The sequence below is a fragment of the Diuraphis noxia genome, unplaced genomic scaffold (assembly GCF_037042655.1).
Source record: "Diuraphis noxia isolate RWA-SAM2 unplaced genomic scaffold, SU_Dnox_SAM2 contig0005, whole genome shotgun sequence".
Lineage (NCBI taxonomy): Eukaryota > Metazoa > Arthropoda > Insecta > Hemiptera > Aphididae > Diuraphis > Diuraphis noxia.
This window is the reverse complement of record NW_028301715.1, coordinates 16326298-16352573: the sequence shown is the minus strand read 5'-3', so window position 1 is coordinate 16352573 and position 26276 is coordinate 16326298. Positions and strand designations below refer to the sequence as shown.

The following is a 26276-nucleotide window of genomic DNA, read 5'->3' as shown; positions in this document are numbered from 1 at the left end:
ATATTTATCATTTAATCGTCAGTTTTTGTGGTTTCAGTTATTTGATTAGATCGTTAATATAAAATCATACATATAGTTTATTATGTACGTGTGTTTGTGTGATTTGATATATTTGCCAAGTGCAATGTGATTTTTTTATAGAACATAAAATTTAAAAAAAAAGACTTGTAGGATTAATTTTATTTTTTAAAATGCATTACTAGGATATAAGTGAATGATGTATTCATTTTAATTATTTTTTCATATTGCTTTGCCATTTGTGTTCTGCATTTTATGTGTAGTTAGTAAAATGTGTAAAATATACTCGTAGTAAAGCTAAGTATTTAAAAATAACATATTTATTTATTTAATTTAATTTTTTCATGTCTGAATTATTAATAGTTATGAGATCATATGTACATTATATTATATTTTAATATATTTATTTATGTCATCGGCTGTTAGTTACAATTTTATATTATAAGAATTTTTAAACAATCTCTTTATCGACTTGTTTAAGAGAGCTTAAAACATTTAAAAAAAAAAAAAAAAAAAAAAAAAAATGTTAAAACTAGCTTTCAATACTTTTTTTCTATAAATTTTATAATTTAATAGCGAATTGCGATAGATATCATAAATTATTTTATTATTTTTTTACTCTTTCATATATTGAATATTAAGGTTGAGGAATGCAAATTGTTTGATATTTTATACCAATTTATTTTTTTTTTTTAGTTGAGTCGACTTTTTTTAATTAATATTATAATTATAACATAATATAAAACGCTTCGCTAGGAGTCTACCAAAATATTGTATTTTGAATTTTTAGATAATTATTTATTTTTATTGTATTAATTTGAAAATGTTATTATTCGAAATATAGAAATTCAGTTTGAAACTAATCTAATCGTTTTATCATCTACAGATGTTTTACATCTCTTTTAGACAATAAAAACACACCAAATCAGCACGAAGTAATTACCAAGTACATATACATAGCTGATGCAAGAAAATAGTTTTGTCCATCGTATGACAACTAGACACGCAATCAACCATCAAGTATAACTCAGTCACTCAGCAGGTGAAATCCTGAACGTGCGTGTTCTCGACTGGTCGACGTTCAGTTACACCGATTTAATGTATAATACACCAGTGTTATAGGTTGGTATTTTCGAAATGATCATTAATCATAAAAATCGTACAATAATAAATTGTGTTAAATATTAATATCAACAATAACCAAGTAATAACTAATGAGTAAGACCTACGGGCAACTAATAATGTTAATTAGACTAATTACTCTTAGCATCATTATAGGAAAAAGTGCGTTTGAATTTTAAATTTTTACGAAATAGCGTAACGATAATGATTTATCCTCAAACGATTTTAAATATTTGTAATTATTCAAAAAGTATGAGTCGTAGATACTTGAAAATTTTACCAGTTATTTAGATTGGTATTTTCTTTACATGATTTAATTTTCAAAATATTTTGACTTTTTGAGATATTTATAGACAACTGAAATTTAAAATTTTTATGAAAATTTTCTTTTGAAGTTTCGATAAAATTTTTTTGGCCTTATAAAAATACTTGAAAATTTAATACAAAGTTCCTCACAAGTTATTCTTATAGTGATTATAAAAATTATAATAATACATAGGAACAATTTTTTTTTATTAGTATTTGAAGTTCAAATATTGAATTAATACGTAAAAATTACAGCAATGTTCAAATTATCTTAGATAGGAGTTCATAACAGTTTTTCTTTTTAGATCTAAGATTGGAAAATTAAATTCAAGGCGCCTAACATATTTTTACAATAGCAGTTGAAAAATAAAATAAATATATATAGTCACAAATTTTTTTATAAACATTTACAGTTCAAATTTTGACTAAATACATAAAAGTTACGGCAATGTTATTCAAATTTTCTTAGATAGAAATTGATTAAAGTTTTTCTTTTTTATTCTAAGATTTGAGTATTTATTTAAAAAAATGAAATTCATAAAAAATTTTCTTATCATAAGCTGTCAAAGGAGCATATTCGCAATCATTTTAACTTAAAAAACTTGGAAAAAAAATGCTGTAACTATTGTTGATGCTTTCAGTGAACATGGAATGTTATTTAAAAAGCATTACAACGAAAATGTGAGACTGAATAGATTATTTTTTTATTTTTAATTTATTTATTTTTATTTCAGCAAAATCAATATCATTATTTCAATACAATAATCAAATTTAAAAAGTTAAATTATAACAATGATAGTGATAAGAGCTGATATACGTATAATACCAACTGAGCAAGCTCGTTTCTGGTATACGGAGTTGCTGTACATATTACTTATATAATATAATAAAATAAAATAAAATGTGTCTTATGCAATTGAGAATGATGCATTTTACTTCTCTAAATAAACATTATCTTATAATTATATAACTAAACGATACTAATAGATAATCATTTATATTTACTCATAGATACTTTTTAATAATTTATTTTTACACACATTCTCATTTATTTATGTAGCACCTTCTTGAAATCGTTATAATTTTAACTAAACAAGAATTAGCATTCCGTGGTCATGACTCATGATATGAAAGCAGCAAATCTTTAAACAAAGGAAATTTTAAAGAGCTATTCGAAATGGTTTTTAGCAGGTGTTCATTAGAAATAAAAAATCGTTATAAATGTATTCAAAATAAGTTTCTGGTTTATCAAAAACAATTCAAAATTACTTAATTACGTGTATTTCTGAATAAGGTCATATCAAACAAGAAATCAAATAGTGCATGTTTTATTCTGTTCAAATAGAGACATTACTGATATAACTCAAAAAACACAGTGTTCAATCATATTAAGATTTGTCAATAAAAATTCAGAATTAGTTGAGCGTTCTCTAGGTTTCCATAATGTTAGTGATGATCATACAGCTAGCCACCAGGGGATTATTTAACTTGATAAGTTTTGTTTTAAATGAGTATGACATTGAGAAAAAGTTAGTTGGCCAATGTTACGATGGAGCAAGTGTAATAGCAGGACATTATTTGACAGGATTACAAGCGAGAGTAAAAAATGTTGCACCCAATGCATTACTTACTGTTTAGCGCATAGGTTAAGCTTGGTACCTACTGCAAAATGGCTGTAATATGAATTCAAAATGTTGCATATTTTTTGCAAATCTGACTGGCATGTCAGCCTATATTTCCATAATTCCACCTCACGCACTAACGTTTTTGATTCTATCGTAGGAAAACGCATTCCACAATTTGTACAAAAAATAGATTGTCTTCGCGTTCAAAAATTTTGAATTTGTTAATAAATAAGTGCCCTAATTTTATAACCGTTTTTGACACTATTAGTATTGATCCAAAATCATCTGTAGAATCTATTAGTGGTGCTATAGGGCATTCAAAAAATTTAAAGTCTTTTGAGTTTGCTTGTATAGCACACATTTTCAATTATATATTTTTAATCACTTAATCACTAACCACTTATTCAATACTTTACAAACTAAATCCTTTGACATAGAATATTGTCTTAGACAAATAAAATAACAAGTGGTCTCATAGAACAGAAAAAGAAAGAATAAACATTTTTTAAACTATTTGAATACAGCAGCTGAATTAACAAAACCAACCACAACAACAAGACAAAATTCTAAAAATGAATTAAGTTACCTATAAAATGTTATTTTATGAAATAATATAGATAATATCATAATGCAAATAAATACAAGATTTAGTGATACTGATAAATGAAAATTTTCAAAGTTAGGTGATGTTACAAAATTTAAAGAATATTCTACTAAATTTCCTGATAGTGGCTTGAATTGTCTCAAAAATACATTTAATTATATTTTTCAAGACAATAATAAGCTAAAAACTGAGTTAGAAGCTTTGTACGGTTATGTTAAGTATCACAATCTTCAACATGTTTATGACCCGATTAAAATCTTTGAGAGTGATGGGTTAAAAGAAGTTATGCCAGAAATAGAAGTCTATATATTATTTGCATTAATTTTAACTATTCCATCAACTATAGCGTTTTAGTTGAAAGAAGTGATTCTTGTCTTAAAAGAATCAAGACATACTTGAGAAACACTACTTGCCAACAAGGTTTAAGTTCTTTATCAACAATATCAATTGAAAAGTTATTAATACAACAACTCAAAGAAACCGAACCATTTTATGAAGATGTCATATAATATATGCTAATCAGAAAGAAATCGTTAAAACGACAAAGAGATTATTTTTTTTTTTGCTGTATATGTACAAGTTTTGGTAATACATTTCTCATTTCGTGCAACACTGTAAGCTTTTTTGCCAACTGTCTACAATCCGGTATTATAGTATACTACTTTTTGATTTAAGAGGACACGACACCTGTATGTGTTATCTCCGTCTTACAAGTGCATAACATAACAAATTGTACGCTCAGCAGATCACGTTTAGCTCCGTTAGTTTAACATTTAGAGTTAGTTTGACCTCTCATAAAAATTAAAGGTAACATTATTACGAAAGGCTTCTCATAGTCTTTTTATTATATTTTAATTCTAGAGTGAGTTATGAGTATTTTAAGATATACAAACAGTTTACAATTTTCAAATACACATAACTCGCTTTAAAATTAAAATATAATAAAAAGCCTATGAGAAGCCCTCCATAATAATGTCACCTTTATTTTTTATGAGAGGTCAAACTAACTCCAAATGTTAAACTAAAAGAACTAAACGTGATCTGCTGAGCGTACAATTTGCTATGTTATGGACTTGTAAGACGGAGACAACACGTGCGGGTTTCGCGTCCTCTTAAATCAAAAAGTTTTATACTATAATACCGGGTTGTAGACAGTTGGCAAAAAAGCTTACAGTGTTGCACGAAAATGAAGATTGTATAGCTAAAACCTATGCATCTATAATCCGATGTTATAATATGCAACTTTTTGATTAAATCGTTTATAGATATAATTTTCAATGTCACGCGTCCGTCAGAAATAGGAAAAAAAATACTTCAACATTAATCCATATAATTTATACGATTTTTATAATTTTTTATGATTTTCATTAGCTATAAACAAAATATTAGTCCCATTTTATTATTATATAATATTTTTGAGATAAAATACAATGTAATAATATAATGGGACTAATATTTTATTTATACCTAATGAAAAATCATAAAAAACGTATAAATTATATGATAAATTAATATTGACGTATTTTTTTTCCTATTTCTGACCCACGCATGACATAGAAAATTGTATCTATAAACGACTAAATCAAAAAGTTGCATATTATGACACCGGACTATAGATGCATAGGTTTTGGTCATAAATTTCTTATTTCGTGGAATACTGTAAAAAATTTGATAATAGACGGTTGGTCAAAAAGCTTACAGTGTTTGGCGGAATGAGAAATTTATAACCAAAACCTATGCATACCGTTTAAAAAATAATCATTCCGTACTCCTCTTTCGGTGATATCTCAATATCGACAGGTACGGCGAGGGGGTGGTGGTCGGTTAATATTACCTCCGGTACCACGGAACCTGGGAGGGTTGGGAACGTCGCCTCCTGCTAATGTAGATCTGGTGTTGGCTGGGGAGGTAGTTGTTTCGAATGTGGGTGGTGCCCGTTTCTCCTGCAAGCGGTTAGGTTGTTGTAATTTTTGTAACCTAATTTTTTCTCTGTACTCCAGCAACCGCTTTAGGTTCCGGCGTTGGCGAGAGTTCTTGAAAACCGGTGCAGTTGGAGTTGGGGCGTTGGGTGTCTTCGATGTGGCCGTATTGATGACCAGCGGGTTGACTGCCGTCATTGGCGGCATGATGGTCGTTGTAATCGGCCGAGTTTCGGCCTGCCGTTTCACAAATCTGGGGATGCGGGACCTGTTGTTATTCGGAACGGTCGTCAGGTCGCCACTTATTCCGGTTTTGAAAGACATCCGGTCTTCCCAACCCCGTCTGTAAGCGGCCCACAGCGCTGGGTCTGCCTGCAGTTCTGATGGCGTCATCTGCTGCACCAGTTCCGCCTGGTTTATTTTCGGCTGGTCACATTCCAACATTTCAGGTGCTTCTGGGAGGGTGGTGGCGGGGGTGGTGTGGGTGTAGCACTGTTCAGACTGTAATAAAGATAACTATACAATATTATGCTGTTGTTGGTTTGTGCAAATCGCTTCCGCGTAAAGCGTCAATGTGTGTACATTCTATGAATTCGATTTAGATAGATTAAAAAAATTAAAAAACTCACGTGTATACTGTCCAATGTAGAATCCATTAGTGTCATAGCCTCGTAGCTAGTGGACTGTGCAGGGATGGCCATTAGCATCGATTGGCCGTCATCCACTGCACAAGAACCTGTATTGATTTCACTAACCACGGGTTCTGCTACAGCCGCCTGTACGCCGAGGTCTCCGGAACCAGAACGCTTCATCATGGGCCCGGCGCAACAAAATAATTGCCGGATAAAACGCTTAGTTTTTTTCCACGACGAAACTGTGGAAAATGTGGTGTTCGGGTCCATAACTTCACTCTCGGAGTATGTCGGGTTAAGAGTTTCCGCTGCAGAGCAATATAATGCAAATATATTTAGGATATAGGTATGAATTACGTGATACGATCGAAATAATATAATTAAGTCTTATTCAAACTTCAGAACTGAATTCGACAATTACAAATAACATTTGTGAAATGAAGAATATACTGATCAATATTTATTTCGAACACTTTAGTTTCCCATAGCAACAAAATTTTAAAAAATATTAAAAACTATTTTTATTTATATCAAAGTATAACATAAAGCGGTTTTTTCTCCAAAATACATTTTTTTTTTAAATTCAATAAAAATCTTTATGGTGTATAATTTTTCACAATCATTTATGTATTTATTTAAACGCCCGTGAAGGCTCAAATACAATATAATTTAATATATAGTGGGTAAATTCTTATTTTCGGCGTCTTATTAGAAATATAATAGTAAGTTTTAAGAATAAATTTTATTGTTTCCCTAAATTGCATAATTGTTACTATCACTTTATTATGACTCAATTATAAAATTTAAAAAAAGCGGGTAAGTCGTGGATGTCGCTCTGCTGTACAGTAGTATAGGTTACTGTAAGAGATGGGACTAAATTTGAATGCAATGATAGGTATCATTGTATACGAAAAACGATTCTGAACGGAGATGATTTGTCAGTCAAGGACATATTATATTTAAATATTGTCATATAGGTATTCTATTATAAAAACAAATATTTTATTTTTCAATTAAGACGCATTTTGCATAAAGCGTGGTTAATCAATTTTTCCAATAACATTGCATGTAGTTATCATAATTCATAATACCTTATATTATCATAGTTATACATATACTTGGTTTGAGGATAAATCGTAACATTTTTCCTATAATGACGCTTCAAATTTTCTCTATAGCTATTTGAAGCAAAACATATGGAAAACTTGGCGTTAAATTTTATAATCTTAGATATAAATACAAACAATATTATGAATTTTAAGCTACAAAATAATTTACGAATTTTTGTGATTTTTACGTATGTTGTCAAAACTAAAATTTGAATGCATGTAAAAAAAATAATGTGGCTATATATTTCTTTTATTTTTCAACTGCTATTGCAAAACTATATTATGAGCCTAGTAAATTTATCGACACTTCAAAAAAAAATTTTTAGTAAAATTGAAAATTTTAGTTGTCTATAAATATCTCAAAAAAAGTCAATATATTTTGAAAATTAAATTATGCGAAGAAAATGCCAATCTTAATAACTGGTAAAATTTTCAAGTATCTACTACATATACTTTTTGAATAATAACAAATATTTAAAATCGTTTGAGGATAACTCGTTATCGTTACGCTATTTCGAAAAAATTTAAAATTCAAACGCACTTAAAATTTTTCCTATAACGATGCTTCGAGTTTTCTCTATAGCTACTTGAAGGAAAACTCAGTGTTGTATTTTTAATTCTTAGTTATGAACCCAAAATTTTTTATGATTTTTCAACTTCAAAATTACTCGCAAATTTTCGCGTTTTCGACAGATTTCGTAAAAATTTGAACTATAAACACGCTTATAAAAAAAAATTGTGACTAACGATTTTTAATTTTTTTTAGCTACAATAAGAACAACTCATAAGGAACCTTGTATTAAATTTTCAAGTTTTTTTGGTCGTCCAACATTTTTTTACCGACACTTCAAAAAAAATTGAAAATTTCAGTGGTCTATAAATAACTCAAAAAAAGTCAAAATATTTTGAAAATTAAACTGTATATAGATAACATTAACATAAACATTTGGTGTAAATTTCAAGTATTTACAGTGATTAGTTTTTGAATTACAACCATATAAATAATCGACTTTGTCGCAAATTGATTTTGCGTAAAAATTCCCGTTTTTCTGTCATTTTTTTTTTTGTTTTTCTCGATTTTTTTGAAAACTGTTGGAAAATGTTTACGTTAGACCTCTATTATGCACCAAGGATCTTCAATTTTACATCGGAAACCACCCCCAAAGTTTGAAATCGAAGCATTATTTCGACTAGCTATGCTGTATACAGACACACAAAAAAAAAAACACACACATCATTGTAAAATCAATACATTCATCACTTCGTTCAGAATCTAAAATACGACCGCAGATACTTGACATTTTCACTGAATTATATAGGCATTTTCTACATTTGATAAAATTTTCAAAATATTTAGATTTGTTTTGAGCTGTTTGCTGGCATTTTAGTTTTTCAACTTTTTCAGTTTTTTTTTCTATAATTATCGATAAAAATTTATTTGTAGGGTAGAAAAGCTTGAAAATTTAATACAAGGCTACTAACACATTGCAACAATAGCAGTTGAAAAATATTAAAAATACATAGACACGATTTTTTTATCAAAATCAGTTTGGGTAATAGTTAGACCTCTATTATGCACCAAGGATCTTCAATTTTACATCGGAAACCACCCCCAAAGTTTGAAATCGAAGCATTATTTCGACTAGCTATGCTGTATACAGACACACAAAAAAAAAACACACACACACATCATTGTAAAATCAATACATTCATCACTTCGTTCAGAATCTAAAAGGAGTGCAGTTGGAAATAATTTTAATTTAAAAGTTTGTTCGTACAAAAAATTAGAATTATTAATCAAGTGAAAATTCAATGTCCATAGTTTACGAAGAAAATAACATACGGCGAACTTATAAGCTGAAAAAATAAGACTTCATCATTAGACTACAACATCCGTAAGAATTTTGAATCGTTATGATATTGCTAAAGTAGTTGAAGTTAATGAATTTATTTTTCCGTTACTAGATGCATTTTTATCATTAATTTACATTATTAAACCAGTGTCAAATGATCTTCCAGGAAAGAGTTTTCCTAAAAATGTTTCTAAAGAAAATAGAAGCTTTAAAGAAATATACTATTACCGGATTCTTCCTGACAAAACAAAATGTCTCCGCGATTGGCTGTCATATTCTCCAAGAAAAAACAAAATATATTGCATGCATTGTTTTTTATTTGGGACAAATTTGCACAAAAATCTAGAGAAATCGTGGACAAAAAATGGATTTGACTCTTGGAAAAACTTGTCTTCCGGAATTGAGTATCATGAACTTACAAATGATCATATAAACGCCACATTAAAATTTAAACTTCGAAAAACTTCACCTCCAATTTTGCCTAGTTTGGAATACCAACGTAAAATTGAAGTTGCGATGAATCGACAAGTAATAAATGAAATTATAGACATTGTTTTATACTTAGCAAGACACAATCTGGCTTTTCGAGGTCATAGAGATAATTGGTTAGTAAGTTCGCCTGGTGGTAATTTCAAAGACTTGGTTATTTTAATAGCTAAAAGTTCAGCTCCATTATCTGACCATTTAAATAGTATTAAACTAAAAAAAAAAAATCAAATTTCTTTTGTTACCTGGGAAAGACAGAATCAGTTAATAGATTCAATATCTCATGATATTTCCACTCAAATTCAACAAGCAGTTGTTCAATCCAATATGTTTAGTATATCTATTGATTCGACTTTTGATGCTTCACGTCGCGAACAAGTATCATTTGTTATTAGATATGTTGATGATAAATTTGGGTTAATTCACGAAAGAGTTATTGCTATTAAAGAATCACCTATTACAACAGGAAAAGACTTGTACAGCTTATTTGTTGCTATTATGGAAAAAGAAAAACTTAATTGGAAAGATTGCCTTGTTGGGCAGTCTTATGATGGTGCTTCGAACATGCGAGGAAATTACAAAGGCTTACAAGCACATATAAAAAGAGAATGTCCCCAAGCTTTGTATGTATGGTGTCACGCCCACCGACTAGCCTTAGTAGTCAAGCAAGTGGTATCCTGTGACTCAAATTCAAGAGACTTGTTTGGAAACTTGGAAAGTCTATATGTCTTGTTATGGTGTTCAAAAAAAAGAGCAGCAACATTTAGAGAAGCTCAAAAAAATCACTTAGATTTAAAATACACCCAACAGCATGCTGTTAAACGAGTCTGTACAACACGTTGGAATTCCCATTCAGCCGCTTTGAATGTAGTTATCAAGTTCCATTATGCAGTTCTACAAACATTGGAAGAAGTAAAAAATCTTGAAGGAGTTACTGATGCAACTGTTGGTGCCAATTGTAGTGGTCTTATAGATTATTTTACATCACAGAGATTTTTATTAACTGCTTTCACATTCAAAAAACTATTCGACATATTAGAAGTAGTTACTAGACAATTTCAAACCCATGATATGGATATTTTATTGGCAACAAGTATCGTAACTAAAACCATTAATGCGATTAGAAAGTTGAGAGCAAATAATTCATTTGAGGAAATTATAAAATTAACAGATAATTTTATCAATGAGAGTGACACAGATTTTACACCATTAAAAAATATTAGACCTAGACGTGTTCCAATTAAAGCAGGTATGATATTATTTATTTAAATTTTACAATGCTATGTAATTAACTAAAAAATAAATATAAAAATATTTTCAAGGTTAAATTTATTAGTTAAAAAGTTATTTTTAGTGAATAAAACAACTAATTGTATTTTATTAATTATTTAGGTGAACTAATGCAAGATGATCCTATTGTTTGTCCAACTAAAAAGTTTGAGGTTGAAACTTACAATGTTGTAATAGATATGACTCTAAATGAATTGAGTGACCGGTTTGAAACCACAAATATTGGACCATTAAAAGACATTGCATTGCTCTCATATCGTAGAATACAAGAAGTACACAATGATCCAACAACGCTACCAAAAGATTCATTTATAGAGTTATGTGAGGTCTATTCAATAATTAATAGAGATTGTTTGATTTCTGAATATATGCAGTTTTGTAAAAATTTCAATGAATTTGAGAATAACTTAAATTTACCAAAGTTTTTGCATGATGTTAGTAATAATAATTCAAGTGATGATGAAGATGAAGATGATAATAATGATGACAACATTTCAATGCTTGAACTAAATACATATGATGATTTAAATGAAACTTGGAATAATCAAAGAGCAATTAAAAACATTGGAAGTACTAAAAAAAATTTTCAAATGTTTTGTACAGCTAATTTAACCAGTTGTTTTCCAAATTTGTATGTAGCATTAAAATTATCAGTCACTCTTCCAATTTCTAGTTGTAGTGTAGAGCGTTCATTCTCAAAGTTAAAACTGATTAAAACTAAACTTCGAACTTCCATGCTACAGAATAGGTTAGAAAACTTGATGAAAATCAGTTGTGAAAAAGACTTAGATCCAGTAGTAGACAATATAATTTTATCGCTAGCTGGAAAAAGTTCCCGCTTATGTAAAGCATTAGTGTATTAATGTACTTTGTTAATGTTTTTATGAACAAATGTTCAATTTTTCTTATTGTAAATACATTACACCATTGATCATAATAATTTGTTATTTCTTTTCATAACATTTTTTATTTCTATTCAATTAATATGAATTTATATAATTAAAAATTAAGAATTGATCTGTTATGACAATATGTATGTTTAAAGTAATAAATTTTAAAAATGTAAGCAATAAGTTAGAGTTTATATATTTTTATTTAATTATCATTATTACTAATGATCTATAATTATATTCATATTTTATATTGAAATTAAACATAATATGTATATTTTTCTAAAATAGTACTAATCAAAACTGTAAATAGAGAAACATAAAAATACATGAATTTTTTATAAATACCCTTTTACCTCTGTAGATTTCATGTAAGTACTATATATTTCTTATTAGTAATAATTTATTTGTATGATTTTTAAGTGGGTACCATAGTCATGGATTTTTGCTTGTTATATTCTCAACACAGTTTTATGAACTTATTGAGAATATATCTATATTATAACTGCCTTATTGAATGAAATTAAGATAATTAACTTAAATAGGTATTTAGGTATGGTGGGTGGGTGGGTGGGTGGGTAGTCAATTATGATTTGCCCTACATATATTTTTATATTTCGGCGCCCCCGATTATTATACATTTCAATAACTGTTTCGTCTTTCGTGACACCTGGCAAGGGTACACTAGCTACCAGGGGACCATAAAGTGACAACTGCAGAGTCAATCGTATGCAATTCATATGCACTTTTCCTGCGGAGTGTTGACGACATTTTAAATTAATCCAAACATTTTTAATTCAACAAAATAAAATCGTGTCTAAATAATGTTTAATCCCTCGTTGACGAACTATAATATGGGTATAGGTAGTTTTAGTTATTGTCACCACAGTTCTCAAATTTTAGCTGGGTATGCAGGAGGGGGAGGGGAGGTTGGAGTATTTCTCTTACTATTTTTTTATTGATCTTGAAATTATTAATAATTATATTTGATATCAAACTGTAAGAAAAATAAAAAGTTATTACCTAACCTTAGCGTCTATGATGACGACACGACCGACACGCTGCCTGGTGGCCGCCGCCCGTAACAGAATCCATCGGAATCGGACTCGGACCAGTCGGACTACCACCGGGCACCGAGTTCATTTCATAATTTAGTGATGGGCGATTCATGTCGGTGAATCGATTTAAATCGGAATGAAAAAAATCGATTCTCAAAATAGCAATTTTTTCTATCACTAGATGGCAGTGCCACGTGACGCATTCTAGTTAGAATCTAGAATTATAGCTCTCCTTTGTGACGCATAGGATTAAGGTATTTATTGATTTTAATGTAGTTAGATATATAACACAACAATGATTATGGTGAATACTGTAGGTTTTTATTTATTATATCATTGGTACTTTCACATAATTTTTACAATAATTATTAAATTTAATAGTTTTTTAATAAAAATAATAATATACAATAAAAAACAAGTTGTTATTAACGCAGGTGCCTACGATATTAGTAGACTTGCCTGTTCCCTAACTGTATAAAAAAAATATGTAGTAAGTTAATAAGTGGACTGTATTTTAATTAGGCTTCAATAAAAACAAATAGAAAATAATAATATGTTCCCAATACTATAATAACAATTAATATGTTGACAATTGGAATAACAATATGTTCAAAATTGGAATAATAATAAATAATATGTTCAAAATATCACAATATTTGATACAATAAATAATTATATAATAATATACGTTTACAATATCACAATCTCGATCCAAATATCCATGGAGGGCGGCACTCAGTAGTCGGTCGTAACGATTAACGGAGAAAACAAATTGCCGATTCTCATAAAATCGAATCGAGTCGGTCCATCCAAAAATCGGGTCAAAAAATCGATTTTTCATTGTAAAAAAATTGATTCTTTTGAAAATCGATTTTTTTTTGCACATCACTATTTCATATTCATACTGATGATGATCATATTGATCATAGGCCCGAGGCACAGCAGCTACCTCCACCACCTCAGCCAACGCCGTAGCCACGTCGCCCGTTAAACTTTTTGAAAAAGAAAACAACCGAAATGGACCAGCCCGAGCGTTGTCGTTGTAATATTATTGTTGTTGTTAAAATATCACAATAATATAACACAGTATCGCCCGGTTAGGTTAGTCCGTCTGGTACCGAGTTCATTCGTCGTTACAGTAATTTTCACGTTTTTCATTTTCCTCGCAATCGTTTTTACGGCTCCACCTGCACCACCCGTGAGAATCGTACGTTTACTTTCAAACAGCGTTACAATATGGTATTAAGTCTCGACGACGAAAAATAAAAAACCGTACTTGGGTATCTTTGCCTGGTATTGACAACGCTCAAGAGTACAATTTCTCAGCTCCTCAACAGAAACCCAAACGGTCTTACAAGAGAAAATCTACGACGTATAAATAAAAAATAAATACATTTTAAAAAATAAAAGGAAATAAATAATAACAACACGTCGTCCACGACGCTGAAGCCCACAAAAATAAATGATATCCGCAACAAAAGCATAACAGTGAAAAAAGGACAAATTCCAAACTCCCTCCCAAAAAAGCCGGCCTATCAAAGTAGTGAAATCTACATTGTGGCAAGTCTGCTATTTTTTAATTCATAACCTCAATGCACTCCTACATTAAAGAGCAACACTTCTCTTTTATTTGTATTGTTTTAGTTTATTATTATTATTTTAGTTTTTCAACTTTTTCAGTTTTTTTTTCTATAATTATCGATAAAAATTTATTTGTAGGGTAGAAAAGCTTGAAAATTTAATACAAGGCTACTAACACATTGCAACAATACCAGTTGAAAAATATTAAAAATACATAGACACGATTTTTTTATAAGCATTAACAGTTAAAATTTTGATTAAATACGTACAAATTACTGGAAAGAGAATTGTTCAAATCTTTGCTAAGGTTGTCCATTGTTATGTCAAAATCAGTTTGGGGAATTGGGGTGATGGTTATGGAACAGAAGGGTCGTACCTATTTGGTGGTTGGACGCGACACTGTCTAGCATTGGCATGGGGGAAGTGTGAGAGTTTGTATAATGTATTAAATAATAATAATAAAGAGGATTTTGACCACTCCTAAAAATGTTTTTTTTTAAATTGAATAATAATTTTTAAGTAGTTAGATAATAATAGTAATTTACAGAAATTAGATAATAGTAATGATACCTAATTTAAATAATAATAATCTGAAACTTCAAATGTGTTGTTTCTTTAAGAACTTTATAATAATAATAATAATGGGCTAGTTTTTAATAGTTTAAATATAATAATAAGATTTGATGTTAAGCACTTAACAGGAAAAGATGAATTGAGAATTAGTATAATAAAGTTTAGAATAATGAGAATATCCCACTTTATAATTAATTAATTTTAACACAATAACAAAAAAAGGTAAAAATACTGGTCCAAAGTAACATAAGATTACTCATACAATAGACTCACTCCCTAAGTAAGAAAGAAACGTTTACTTATATATAAAACAAATTAATAATAATGAAGAATTAAGAAAAAATATTTTTTTTGTTTCTACTAGAGAATGACAATAATCAAGAATAACCTAGTGGTCAAGTGAATAACAATAAGAAGTATTCTTTTCAACTAACTCAAATATAAATATAAGCGAATGAGTTTTTGAAAATTAACATTTTAGATCTTTTTTCTTTTAATTAATTAATAATAAAATGATAGCAGTCTGCCTACCAAGCAGTAATAATGTTTTATCACCAAACATGATTTAAGTTATAATATAATGAATATGAGGATAATGATCTGCAGATCTACTTCTATACTTGTTAATAATAATCTGCAGATTTTAAGTTTAATATAATGATAAGTTTTCTAACCATGAGGTCTTGGGGAATGCATAAGTTAACAAAACTTATATTATTAAGTAACACAGACATTAGTATGTGAGGTAAGAGTGCAGGGTGTCAGGGAAACTTGTAAAGGGACTATTATAATATTCATACCAAGAGGCAAATGTGGGGAAATAACTGGATCAGTGTTTGGTCTTCTCGTTGCCGCAGCTGCTTGGTTGGACCGCCATCATCTTGTGTCCACCAGCACACACAACAGGAGCATTCTGTAATAATATTTCATGGGTAACAAATGTACAGGGGGGGGGGGGAACTTGCATAATAAAAATTAGTAATTACCAAGGCTAGGTACTTGCATTTGCTTATTTTTATGGATTGATTTAAAATGTAGCATAGTGCTATGGAAGTGTATGTCATGTTATAATACGCGTTTAATTATGAAGTTTGAAAGTGATTTCTTTTCACTTGTTTCAGTGATTTTTCAAAAAAAAATGCTTATTCCCAGTTTTTCTGATTATTTTTGCTTATTTGACCAGTATTTCTAAGTTTTCATAGTGTTTTCAACTATTATAAATATCGTTTACATTTCATTTTTCAGAAAATCCCTCGGAGAATCCATAAAATCTTATAAGTCTCAAAAGTGAAGTTTAATTTATTTTATAATATAAAGATAAAGATTTATTTTTATTTTGTTTGATTTTTTAGTTTTTTGTTTTTTGATAAATATTTTTGCTAGAATTAAGTTTTTTAAATGCTATAAGTCCCGGGCCCTGGTAATTACCTTGGTAGGCATAACAGTGTTTATAGTAATCATCATACAATATATATGTATTTTTTTTTTTTTTTATTACCAATAGAATAATTAAAGTTCCATTTATTTTTGAGAATAATGTGAAAATAATAATTTATTGATTTTTTGGGATTGTATAAAAATAATGCTTTGGAGGAGTTGTTAGGGATGATTTTCAGTTGCAAGAGATTCATAACTTACAGGATCGAAACGGATAATATTTAGTTGCCATGTAGAATAATTTTTTAAGTTTTAAAAATTAAATTTTTTTTCTCCAGTTTATAGAGAGAATTTTAGAGCGAGTTTATTTTAAATATTTTAAGTTCAGGGGAGTTTCAGATAGAGAAAAAAAAATTTACTAGTTATAACGGAGATTTTTTGGACACGAGATCGTGTCATGGTCGCCATATGTGAGATTTCGGTCTTTTTAGGGACTTACTTTCTACCCATGTGGCCAGGGGAACACTGACCACATGACCTAATAAGCCGCACAGCGTGTTGACCCTAGATTCAAGGCGATGGAACTTATAGGTTTTTTGTACACACAGTGGTTAATGAAAACCAAAAACTTCTGCAAAAACTTATATAAAAGGGGGGAAAACATAATGGAAATAATAAAAATAGAATTTAAAAAGCAATCATGCGATTATATTTTATACGGGGCAGAATAGTGTATAATAATAATAATAATATAGTAATCTAAAATGGCACATGGCAGGTGCACAATACAAGAATAATATTATTTTGACACATGGCAAGTGCATAATAATAATGAAAGGACTGAGAGCAGTGAGAGTAGGGAATAAAACATATTAGCGTGTGTTCGAGACAACATCAGTACATCACCCACACCACAATCATCGCATCAGGTCTTCGCTGGGCTACGTGTAACGACATGAACAACGGGGTGACGGTGACCGGAGCTTCGATGGAAGTCTGCGACGCAGGTGTTGCGGCGTGGAAAGAAACTCCCTGCTGCAGGGATGTCGGCTGAACCAGACGTCATATAGGAAAAAAAAAACATTAATAGACAGCGTTTATTGAAAAAAGGGGAAAATGGGAGAAAAATATTACGACTGGTGTCTTGAGGTGATGAGCTCGGCTGGTTGGTTGGTAGGAAAGCTTCGCCCGCATTGTTGTGCTATGGCAGACGGCAGTTATGAATGAACACAACGTAAAAATAACAATGACCGATCACGTGGACGCGTAAGAAAACAAATCCGGGTGACGAGGTGCCGAGTCGTCGGTGGTGAAAACATTCAGAAATGTGTACCGTGTAGTAGTTCGACTGGTTCGTAGTTCGTATTTCGTCGTGAATACTCGTGACGTCGTCCGTTGCGGCGGTTTTGGTTGTTGGTGATGGAAGAGTGCGTCGTGCGTCGTATCTCGCATAGTGGATTTTAAATTTTTATACATTATTATAATATGATAATTATTATAATTAATATAATATGGGCGGCAGCCTCGTGTCGAGCGTATGAACACTGTCGTTGTCGTATGAGGTGATCCGGCGATCGGGGGGGAATGGGGAATTGTTATATCATAAATTATTAACGCTATTATTGTCGTGCGTAATGATAAAATAATATTGTTGCGCGCATAATATACCGAGAATGCTCAAGGTTTATAGATGATCTATAAACCTTGGAGAATATCTACACTATGGAACATATTATTATCACAGAACAGTTTTGTGATATTATATAATAATATCTTTAAATGGATAAGATAAGAGATTCAAAATTCTGTGACTTTACAAAATATATTGTGGTTATTTATTACTATTTTTTTAATTATTAAGACTTGTTAACCATTATTATAGCACCAGGCTTTAAAATTGTCGAAGCCTTCTTGTAATTTAGAGCCATCACTTAATGAATTGATATTGTAATATACCTTTAAATCATGTGCAAACATACTAAACTGTGCATGTTTAAAAATTAACCAAACATCATTCATGTATAAAATAAAAAGTAGTGGTGAAATATGACCACCTTGTGGGACACCTGAGGGGATGGAAATATTATTAAAAACATAACCGTGGAGCCTTACCTTTAGAGATCTACCCGATATATATGAACTGAGCTATTTTAATATGATATTATTAACATCCATCAACTCTAACTTACGAATCAGTATTTTTATGCAAATAGTTTTTATGATTGTTTTTAAAAATATTTAAAATTTTATTTACTATATTATTTAAGCTATTTGATGGTTAGGTTAAGCCCACTTTCATTTTCAATTGAATTATAATTTTTATTAAGAAGATGCAACTGCTTTTTATCATTTAAGTTTTTATCAACAAATAATTCAAGTTGACATTAGTTACAAATTACAATTAAATGTTTTCATACATTTATAGCCCAAATATCCTGCAAAATATGTAACAGGACAGTCTTCTAAAGTAATATCATTGTTACCATCAGTATTATTTAAATCCTCACCAGATGAAAAAAACAGAGAGATAAATTAGAATTACTTTCTGTCTGAATTAGATGATAATGACGAACTGTTAAAATTTATTTTACTTAGTGGTCGTATTAGGTCAATTATTACTGGATTATTATCTACTTGGGTTGCCTCACAATTTATCCCTTTTGAAGTACATAAAGAAAAAATACAATTACTTCTTATGGAATTTCTGATTGTTCTAGCTGTTAGGTTTTTGTTATAACCACCATTTTGTCAAAAAATACCTACTAAAAAGATTTTCTAAAATATCTTGATTTAAACGATTAGTCATTAAAAATACAATATCATTAGATTTCTCTGCTTCAAAAAATTGGAATACACCATTAATGGTCTGTGTAAATCCTTTAAAACAGGGAGGTTGTGATAATTTTCCATTTTTAAATTTTTTTAATTTTTGTAAATTTGTGAAGTATTTTGAAGCTTCTAATAAAAATTTTTTACCGTACCTAAATTAGTTAATGCACAGAGATATGGACTATGGCTATATAAGGATTTGCTATTAAGACAATCAAATAAATGATTAATAAACTCTATAAAATCTGCAGTATTTGATGAAGTGTTACTTTGAAGTTGTCCTGTTTGTATACAAGTTCGGATTGCTGCGGCCATGGAATTGCTTAATAATTGTACTGCTAATTTAAACACTTTTTTTTAAATTTTGAAATGTGAGTTATTTTATTATGAATTAATTTGTTTTTTTGTTTAAAATTTATTTTTATAGGTGTATCTATTTCTACCAAATCAGATTTCCTTTTTAAATTTGGGCCAGCCATGTCCATTATATTTGTTATTTTAATTTTTTGAGGTGTAGCAAAAGTAGAAGAGGGGCTCGGAAAAACTAACTCAACCATATCTGATTTTGAGTGTGTATATGTTTTAGCTAGTGTTGACATTATAATATAATACTCCTACTCCTGTTCAGATTCAAATTTTGGTTAATGCCTGAAGATGTAGATGGCTGTGTTTTATATTGATAATAATTATAGGGAAGACTGGGAAGAGCAGCAGTATCTATCAAACGATTTTGAGTGAAATTCTGTACAAAGCTTTTGGGTGGAAAATGTTCTTGACAAATGTACCTATTATGGAGTTTATCTGGATCGACAGAAAACAAACTTGTGTCTCTTGTGTAGATATAAAAAAATTATAATTATTTGCAATGGTATAGAAAAATTTTAATTTAAAATTTATTACTTCCCTGAATGTATTGTCCATATTTCTTTTCTTTAGTCTTTTGGAAAACGATACATTTTTAAATTTGAAAACATTTTCTTAGATTTTCCACAGTTTAGTTATTTGCACTTGTTTTAGAATTAGTAATTTTCAATGAAACTATAAACTTGAAAAACAAGAAAATTCGGATAGCAGATTGCTCCACTGTAAATAATAATATTAGTAATGAATATTGAATGATAAAAAAATAATATTATTATTTCCAATCATTTTAGTATATTATCTTGAGTTTCTTATTATTATTCTATTTTTAGATCGGCAACGCGCGATAACCGCATTACCAAAACAAACATATTCGATGATGGACTATCATGGAGGTACCACTTCATCCCCCTTGCAACACAACTACACTAGCGCTCCATAGTGGTTGCATCCTACGCGTGGTCATCAAATATTTACATTAATACATTGTATGGGTTGGTATGGGCTATCGCCTATCTGTCTATTCTATAATCAATGGTTGTGTGTGTTTTAAAAATGTATTCTATGATAATAAAAGGTTGGAAATAAAATATATGCATAAATATATTGTGCAAAAAAACTTTCAGATTTCAATTCCAGACATCAGTAAACAAATTTATACTGAAACAGATTTATTCTATTTTTTGCTTTCCGAACAAAATGAACAAATGCATAGTCCCGAGACCTAATAATTATGTTATAACATTATTATAATAAAATAAATAAATAAACATATTTTATGTCGTCAAAAATGACAACACTGCTAAGAGGGATAGCTATAACTGCACCACTGCACCAGTGCACCACGCTAACCATTGATAGTTTGATGCTACATAGTACGATATATCTAGTACATTGTCTGTGAGTATAAGGTCTATGCGTCTATGCCTTTATGGTTAAAATAATTTTCTCGTTATATGTTTTGTTTAATTAAAACGATTTTCCTATTTTCATTTAAATAAACAAAAACAATAGATCACGATTTGAACGGCTCATCAAATACCAGGTACATAATATTTTTATAGATGTTTTTACTACCTTAAATATTTTTATGACTAATATCTATTTAATCAACTTTATATTAATTTATTATAGATTCTTCAAAGGAAGTTCAAAAAATGTTAACGATAATTCAACATTAAAATGTTTGATGCTTCAAAAAATGATGAATAGTCCAGTTGAGAAAGAAAACTCAACTAATTGTATGGATACGATGGTCTCTAAATCAATTTTATCACCATCTCAATCAAGTCCAACAGTAATTTATTTTTTATAATTATTTAAACTTATTTTAATAAATTGTTTGTAGTATCTACCTAACTAGTAATTTATTATAACCAATTAAATTTGAATAAAATGCTTTATGACATAAATTTTTTTTTCTTAATTAGTAAATAATAGTTGTTGTATTATTTTGTAGTTCTTGATGCACAGTTGTAATGCAAGAGGTCGTTTCCCGTTAGAAGATCATGATCTTAATTCACAAGACAGTGGTTTTTTTTCTGTGCTCTCTGAAGATTCCAGATCATTAACCAGGTACAGTGAAAACTCTCTATAACAAATCTGAAGGGACCATGTGATTTCTTTTGTTATTGAGAGTTTTCGTAATAGAGAGTAATTAATAGGTTTTAAATCAAACCAACCATTATAAGTTAACTTAATTTTATTTACGTAATATAGAGTTTTTTGTTGTAACGAGTTTCGTTATAAAGAGTTTTCACTGTATTTTCCAAAAATCAGTAATTATTTTATTTTTGTTTCCAACTGATAAAATATTTTATTGTGCATGAAGATTTGAACCCAAAACTGTGATTGAAAAGGAGAATTCATCATCAAATATTTCTCGATCGGATTCAATTATTTGTCACAAAGGAATCCTAGATATAGATGATCCATTTATAGACAATGTTAATTCTCCAGCAAGATTGGTAAATATTAAATTAGAATACATTGTATTTTAATTCTATAATTTAATTATTATTGATGGTTGAAGTCTCAAGATTCACTACCGGTTGAATTTAATACTTTAATTGATGGAGATATTTTTGCCTCGCATTCGCCAATAATTAAACCTATTGTAAGACGAAGAAATTCTAAATACGATTCAGAGACACCTCGGAAAATTGTAAGGAATTATTTCATAATATATATATATATTTTTTTTTAATTTCTCATTGTATTTTTTTATAAATAGGATTTGGTTTTTGGAGAAATTAAAATCACTGATGTTGTGAAAAAACGTAAATTATTTAATGAATTTGAATGTCCTTCCGAAAAGTCAATTGCATCTAAAAGTTTAAAGCCTAATGTTGATCTTTCGATGTCATTTGATTCTCCAAGATTAGACACTGGAAATACTTCTTTAACTGCTCCTGTATCACACAAGAAAACAACACTCTTTGATTATGGGTTTTGCAAAAATAGTGTTTCCAAGCTCCAAAGATCATTCTCAACTAATGAAGCCACTATTAAAGCTGCATTTGAGAAAGGTGAGTAATATACTTATACATTTAAAATTAAACAATTAAATTATTATTTTTTGTTTACAAAATTGTTGGAATAAATTCATTACCAGGATTATAAAATAATTAATCTGCTACAGAAAATTAGTTTATTTATATAATTAAAACCATACTTATATTTACTTGCTTTTTGTTTTTTCAAGGAATTTATTTTTATTTGTGTTGAATGATTTTTATTCTTAATTGTAATCCAATACAGAATATTTTTTCTAAAAATGTTAACATATAAATACTGAACACTACTGTTATCTATCTCAAGTTGGTGCCAATATCTGTGTTATAGTTGCGAACTTATAGTGCTAGGGGCTCTTGAGTCTATTTTAACATAATATTGTAGAACATAGTGTTCATAGTTGGTAGTTTCTACTTTCTAGTTTTTAACATATTTAGCATAGCAGTGAGTTGATCAACCATCAAATAAACAAAAGAATTAATATTAAACATCTAAACTATATTTATTCCATTTTTTCATGGATAAATATTTGATTATGTACATGTACATGTAATGTATGTACATGTAAGGGTATAAAAGTGACATTATACAATATTTAAATTGTTGTTTATAATTAATGTTGCTTGATTTGTATTTATTTAATTAATTGCTTTTATTCAATCACATTTATTTGTATATGTATATGTATATAAGAAAAATAGTATTCTACCATATTGAGGTAAACTGACATCTTCTTAAAATTATTTTTTTAACATTATTATATTTTGTAATAAGGATATTTTGCATTTGAATAAAAATTTCTTTTGTTATTAAACATGAGTTAAATTGTAAAAAAAATGAACTATGATAAATAGTGAATATTATTTATAATTACTTTGTTTGGATTCCATTGTTTAAATAACACAATAGTTTTTAGTCTTAAAACTTAAAATATATAAAAAAAATATAATTCTTTTATTTTTTCAGAGGATAATGCATCAAATTTAATTGGTGACTTCAGTCAATCATTTATATTGCCTTTGTTATCACTTGGTCGTCATGCAGATCTCCGTAGCATATCTCCTGATACATTAGCTCGTTTATTGGAAGGCTCATTCAATGATTGTATCGACTCCTATCTTATAATAGATTGCAGGTAATTTCAATATAAATCTATTGTAAGTAAAATTATGTTTTGTATTTATTAATTTATTTCATTTGTAGATATCCATATGAGTATGAAGGTGGTCATATTAGAGGTGCAATCAATATATATACTAAAGAGCAACTACTTAAAGATTTTACTGAAAATAAGCTGGGTAAAAAATCTCAAGAAACTGATAAAGTTAATGCTAAGAGAAATGTGTTAATATTTCACTGTGAATTCTCATCAGAAAGAGGTCCAAGTCTGTGAGTATAATTTAATGTATTTAATTTTAATTTTTATAATCCATTAATTTTGATAGATTTTAATTTATTTTATATTTATTCTCAGTCCAGTGAGAGGACATAACATGTATAAGTAGTCTTTTGTTAGTACAATAGTACATTTAAACTTAGGATGACATTAAGAAATATTTTTTACATTTTTGGTGGATTATATTAAACCATTTAAAGACAGAAAAGTCTACTTAAGTTATAATGATTTATTAAAAATTATTAAAATTATTTTGTTATATCTTAATATCTTACTATTGAAAATAATTAGCTAATAAATAAAGCATAAAATTAATCAATTCAACAATAGTTAATGTTGTTTTTAAGTTATAAGGTTTTATTCTTTTCATTGCAAAATATACATTAAAGTATAGTTACATTGGTCCTATAAATGTTAAGGTACTAATAAAATATGATTGAGCTGTTTCACATTGTTTTTAAAGTTAACTGAATAAATTATAACTTGTTTTGTTTGTTTTATAGGTCACGGTACTTACGTAATGCAGATAGGCAAAAAAACAGTATGTGTTATCCTTACTTGGACTATCCAGAAATGTATTTGCTTGATGGTGGATACTGTAAATTTTACAGTCAACACAGTAATTTGTGTGTGCCGTCTAGCTATCGGTCAATGTATGATCCTGCCCACACCTCAGAACTAAGAAAGTTTAGGTCCAAATCAAAAACCTGGGCTTGTCACAATGATGCAGCACCACGATTAGCTGGCAAAAATACGTTCAAGCGATTGGGTTTTAATTAATCACTTTTTTTTGTATTCTTTCATGTAAATAAGTGTTAAGATTTTTTTTTTTCGTATTTTTATTTTTATTATTTTTAACCATTTAACCAATTTTTTTCTATTTTAAAACTGATATGTTGAAGTATTAAATTAGATCCCAGTGCAATTTTGTATAACTTTTGTGATGCTATATTATAGTAAAAGCACTGTTATAGCTAAGTTTCCAAAAAAAAAAAAACCATCAATATTTATCGTTTAATCATCAGTTTTTGTGGTTTTAGTTATTTGATATAGATTGTTAATATAAAATCGTACATACAGTTTATTTTGTTAGTATGTTTGTGTGAATATATTTGTTAAGTGCAATGTGATTTTTTTATAGAACATAAAATTTAAAAAAAATCAATGTTAGTCGGTGGCGTGTAAACATTAAAAAAAAAGACTTGTAGGATTAATTTTGTTTTTTAAAATGCATTACTAAAATATAAGTGAATGTATTCATTTTTATTATTTTTTCATATTGCTTTGCCATTTGTATTCTGCATTTTATGTGTAGTTAGTAAAATGTGTAAAATATACTCGTAGTAAAGCTAAGTATTTAAAAATAACATATTTATTTATTTTATTTTATTTTTTAATGTCTGAATTATTAATAGTTATGAGATCATACGTACATTATATTATATTTTAATATATTTATTTATGTCATCGGCTGTTAGTTACAATTTTATATTATAACAATTTTTAAACAATCTCTTTATCGACTTGTATAAGAGAGCTAACATTATAAAAAAAAAAATGTTAAAACTAGTTTTCAATACTTTTTTTCTATAAATTATATAATTTAATAGCGATTTGCATTAGATATCATAAATTTGTTTATTGTTTTTTTTTTAGTCTTGTATATATTGACTATTAAGGTTGAGGAATACAAATTGTTTTGAATTTTGTTTTGTTTTTTAGTTGAGTCAACTTCTTTTAATTAACATTATAATATATAAAACGCTTTGTTCGGAGTCTACCAAAAATATTGTGATTTTGAATTTTTAGTTAACTATTTATTTTTATTGAATTAATTTGAAAATGTTATTATTCGAAATATAGAAATTCAGTTTGAAACTAATCTAACTGTTTTATCATCTACAGATGTTTTACATCTCTTTTAGACTATAAAAACATTAAAAACACACCAAATTAGCACGAAGTAACTACCAAGTACATGTACATATAGCTGATGCAAGAAAATAGTTTTGTCCAACGTATGACAACTAGACACGCAATCAACCATCATGTATAACTCGGCCACTCAAGTGAAATCCTGATAGTGCGTGTTCTCGACTGGTCGACGTTCAGTTACATCGAAACAACGTATAGTACACCAGTATAATAGGTAGGTATTTCTACTATTTTTGCAATGAAATTATAACATAAAATATAATATATAAATCAAAATGATCATAAATCATGAAAATCG

The 26276-nt window shown here is 28.8% G+C and overlaps 2 protein-coding genes and 1 long non-coding RNA gene across 6 annotated transcripts; 2 read left to right on the top strand and 1 right to left on the bottom strand.

Moving 5' to 3' along the window:
• Positions 1–978: 978 nt before the first annotated feature.
• Positions 979–11885, top strand: LOC149054965 (zinc finger MYM-type protein 1-like). Of its 2 annotated transcripts, XM_089228311.1 has the most exons (4): positions 979–1140; positions 9158–9230; positions 9301–10923; positions 11067–11885. In XM_089228311.1, exons 3-4 carry the CDS (start codon positions 9492–9494, stop codon positions 11825–11827), a joined length of 2193 nt encoding a protein of 730 aa, XP_089084437.1. In that variant the 5' UTR covers positions 979–1140; positions 9158–9230; positions 9301–9491; the 3' UTR covers positions 11828–11885. The 2 variants fall into 2 exon arrangements, with proteins under 2 accessions (XP_089084437.1, XP_089084438.1); XM_089228312.1 differs by lacking the exon at positions 979–1140 and having other exon boundaries at positions 7903–9230.
• Positions 11886–13256: 1371 nt separating this feature from the next.
• LOC149054964 (uncharacterized) lies at positions 13257–20289 on the bottom strand. Of its 3 annotated transcripts, XR_016191876.1 has the most exons (5): positions 17578–20289; positions 17354–17493; positions 15867–15979; positions 14189–14277; positions 13257–14099 (listed from the first exon to the last, which is right to left on the bottom strand). It is a non-coding gene; the product is annotated as an uncharacterized LOC149054964 (long non-coding RNA). The 3 variants fall into 3 exon arrangements; XR_016191875.1 differs by having other exon boundaries at positions 13257–14277; positions 17578–20270; XR_016191874.1 differs by lacking the exons at positions 13257–14099; positions 14189–14277; positions 15867–15979 and having other exon boundaries at positions 17130–17493; positions 17578–18675.
• Positions 20290–20886: 597 nt separating this feature from the next.
• Positions 20887–25061, top strand: LOC107161912 (M-phase inducer phosphatase 1-like). Its single transcript, XM_089228315.1, has 10 exons — positions 20887–21033; positions 21148–21178; positions 21268–21430; positions 21593–21708; positions 21965–22100; positions 22166–22297; positions 22367–22661; positions 23614–23782; positions 23851–24036; positions 24547–25061. The coding sequence occupies exons 3-10, from the start codon at positions 21323–21325 to the stop codon at positions 24821–24823; spliced, it is 1419 nt and encodes a 472-aa protein (XP_089084441.1). The 5' UTR covers positions 20887–21033; positions 21148–21178; positions 21268–21322; the 3' UTR covers positions 24824–25061.
• Positions 25062–26276: the final 1215 nt, after the last annotated feature.

What these genes read in the sequence shown, in the direction of transcription:
- LOC149054965 (XM_089228311.1), top strand. Translation starts at nt 9,492, where the DNA reads ATGCATTGTTTTTTATTTGGGACAAATTTGCACAAAAATCTAGAGAAA. An exon ending in ACGTGTTCCAATTAAAGCAG is followed by an intron (nt 10,924 to 11,066) that starts GTATGATATTAT and finishes TTAATTATTTAG; the next exon opens with GTGAACTAATGCAAGATGAT.
- LOC107161912 (XM_089228315.1), top strand. Translation starts at nt 21,323, where the DNA reads ATGCTTCAAAAAATGATGAATAGTCCAGTTGAGAAAGAAAACTCAACT. An exon ending in CATCTCAATCAAGTCCAACA is followed by an intron (nt 21,431 to 21,592) that starts GTAATTTATTTT and finishes ATTATTTTGTAG; the next exon opens with TTCTTGATGCACAGTTGTAA. An exon ending in TTAATTCTCCAGCAAGATTG is followed by an intron (nt 22,101 to 22,165) that starts GTAAATATTAAA and finishes TGATGGTTGAAG; the next exon opens with TCTCAAGATTCACTACCGGT.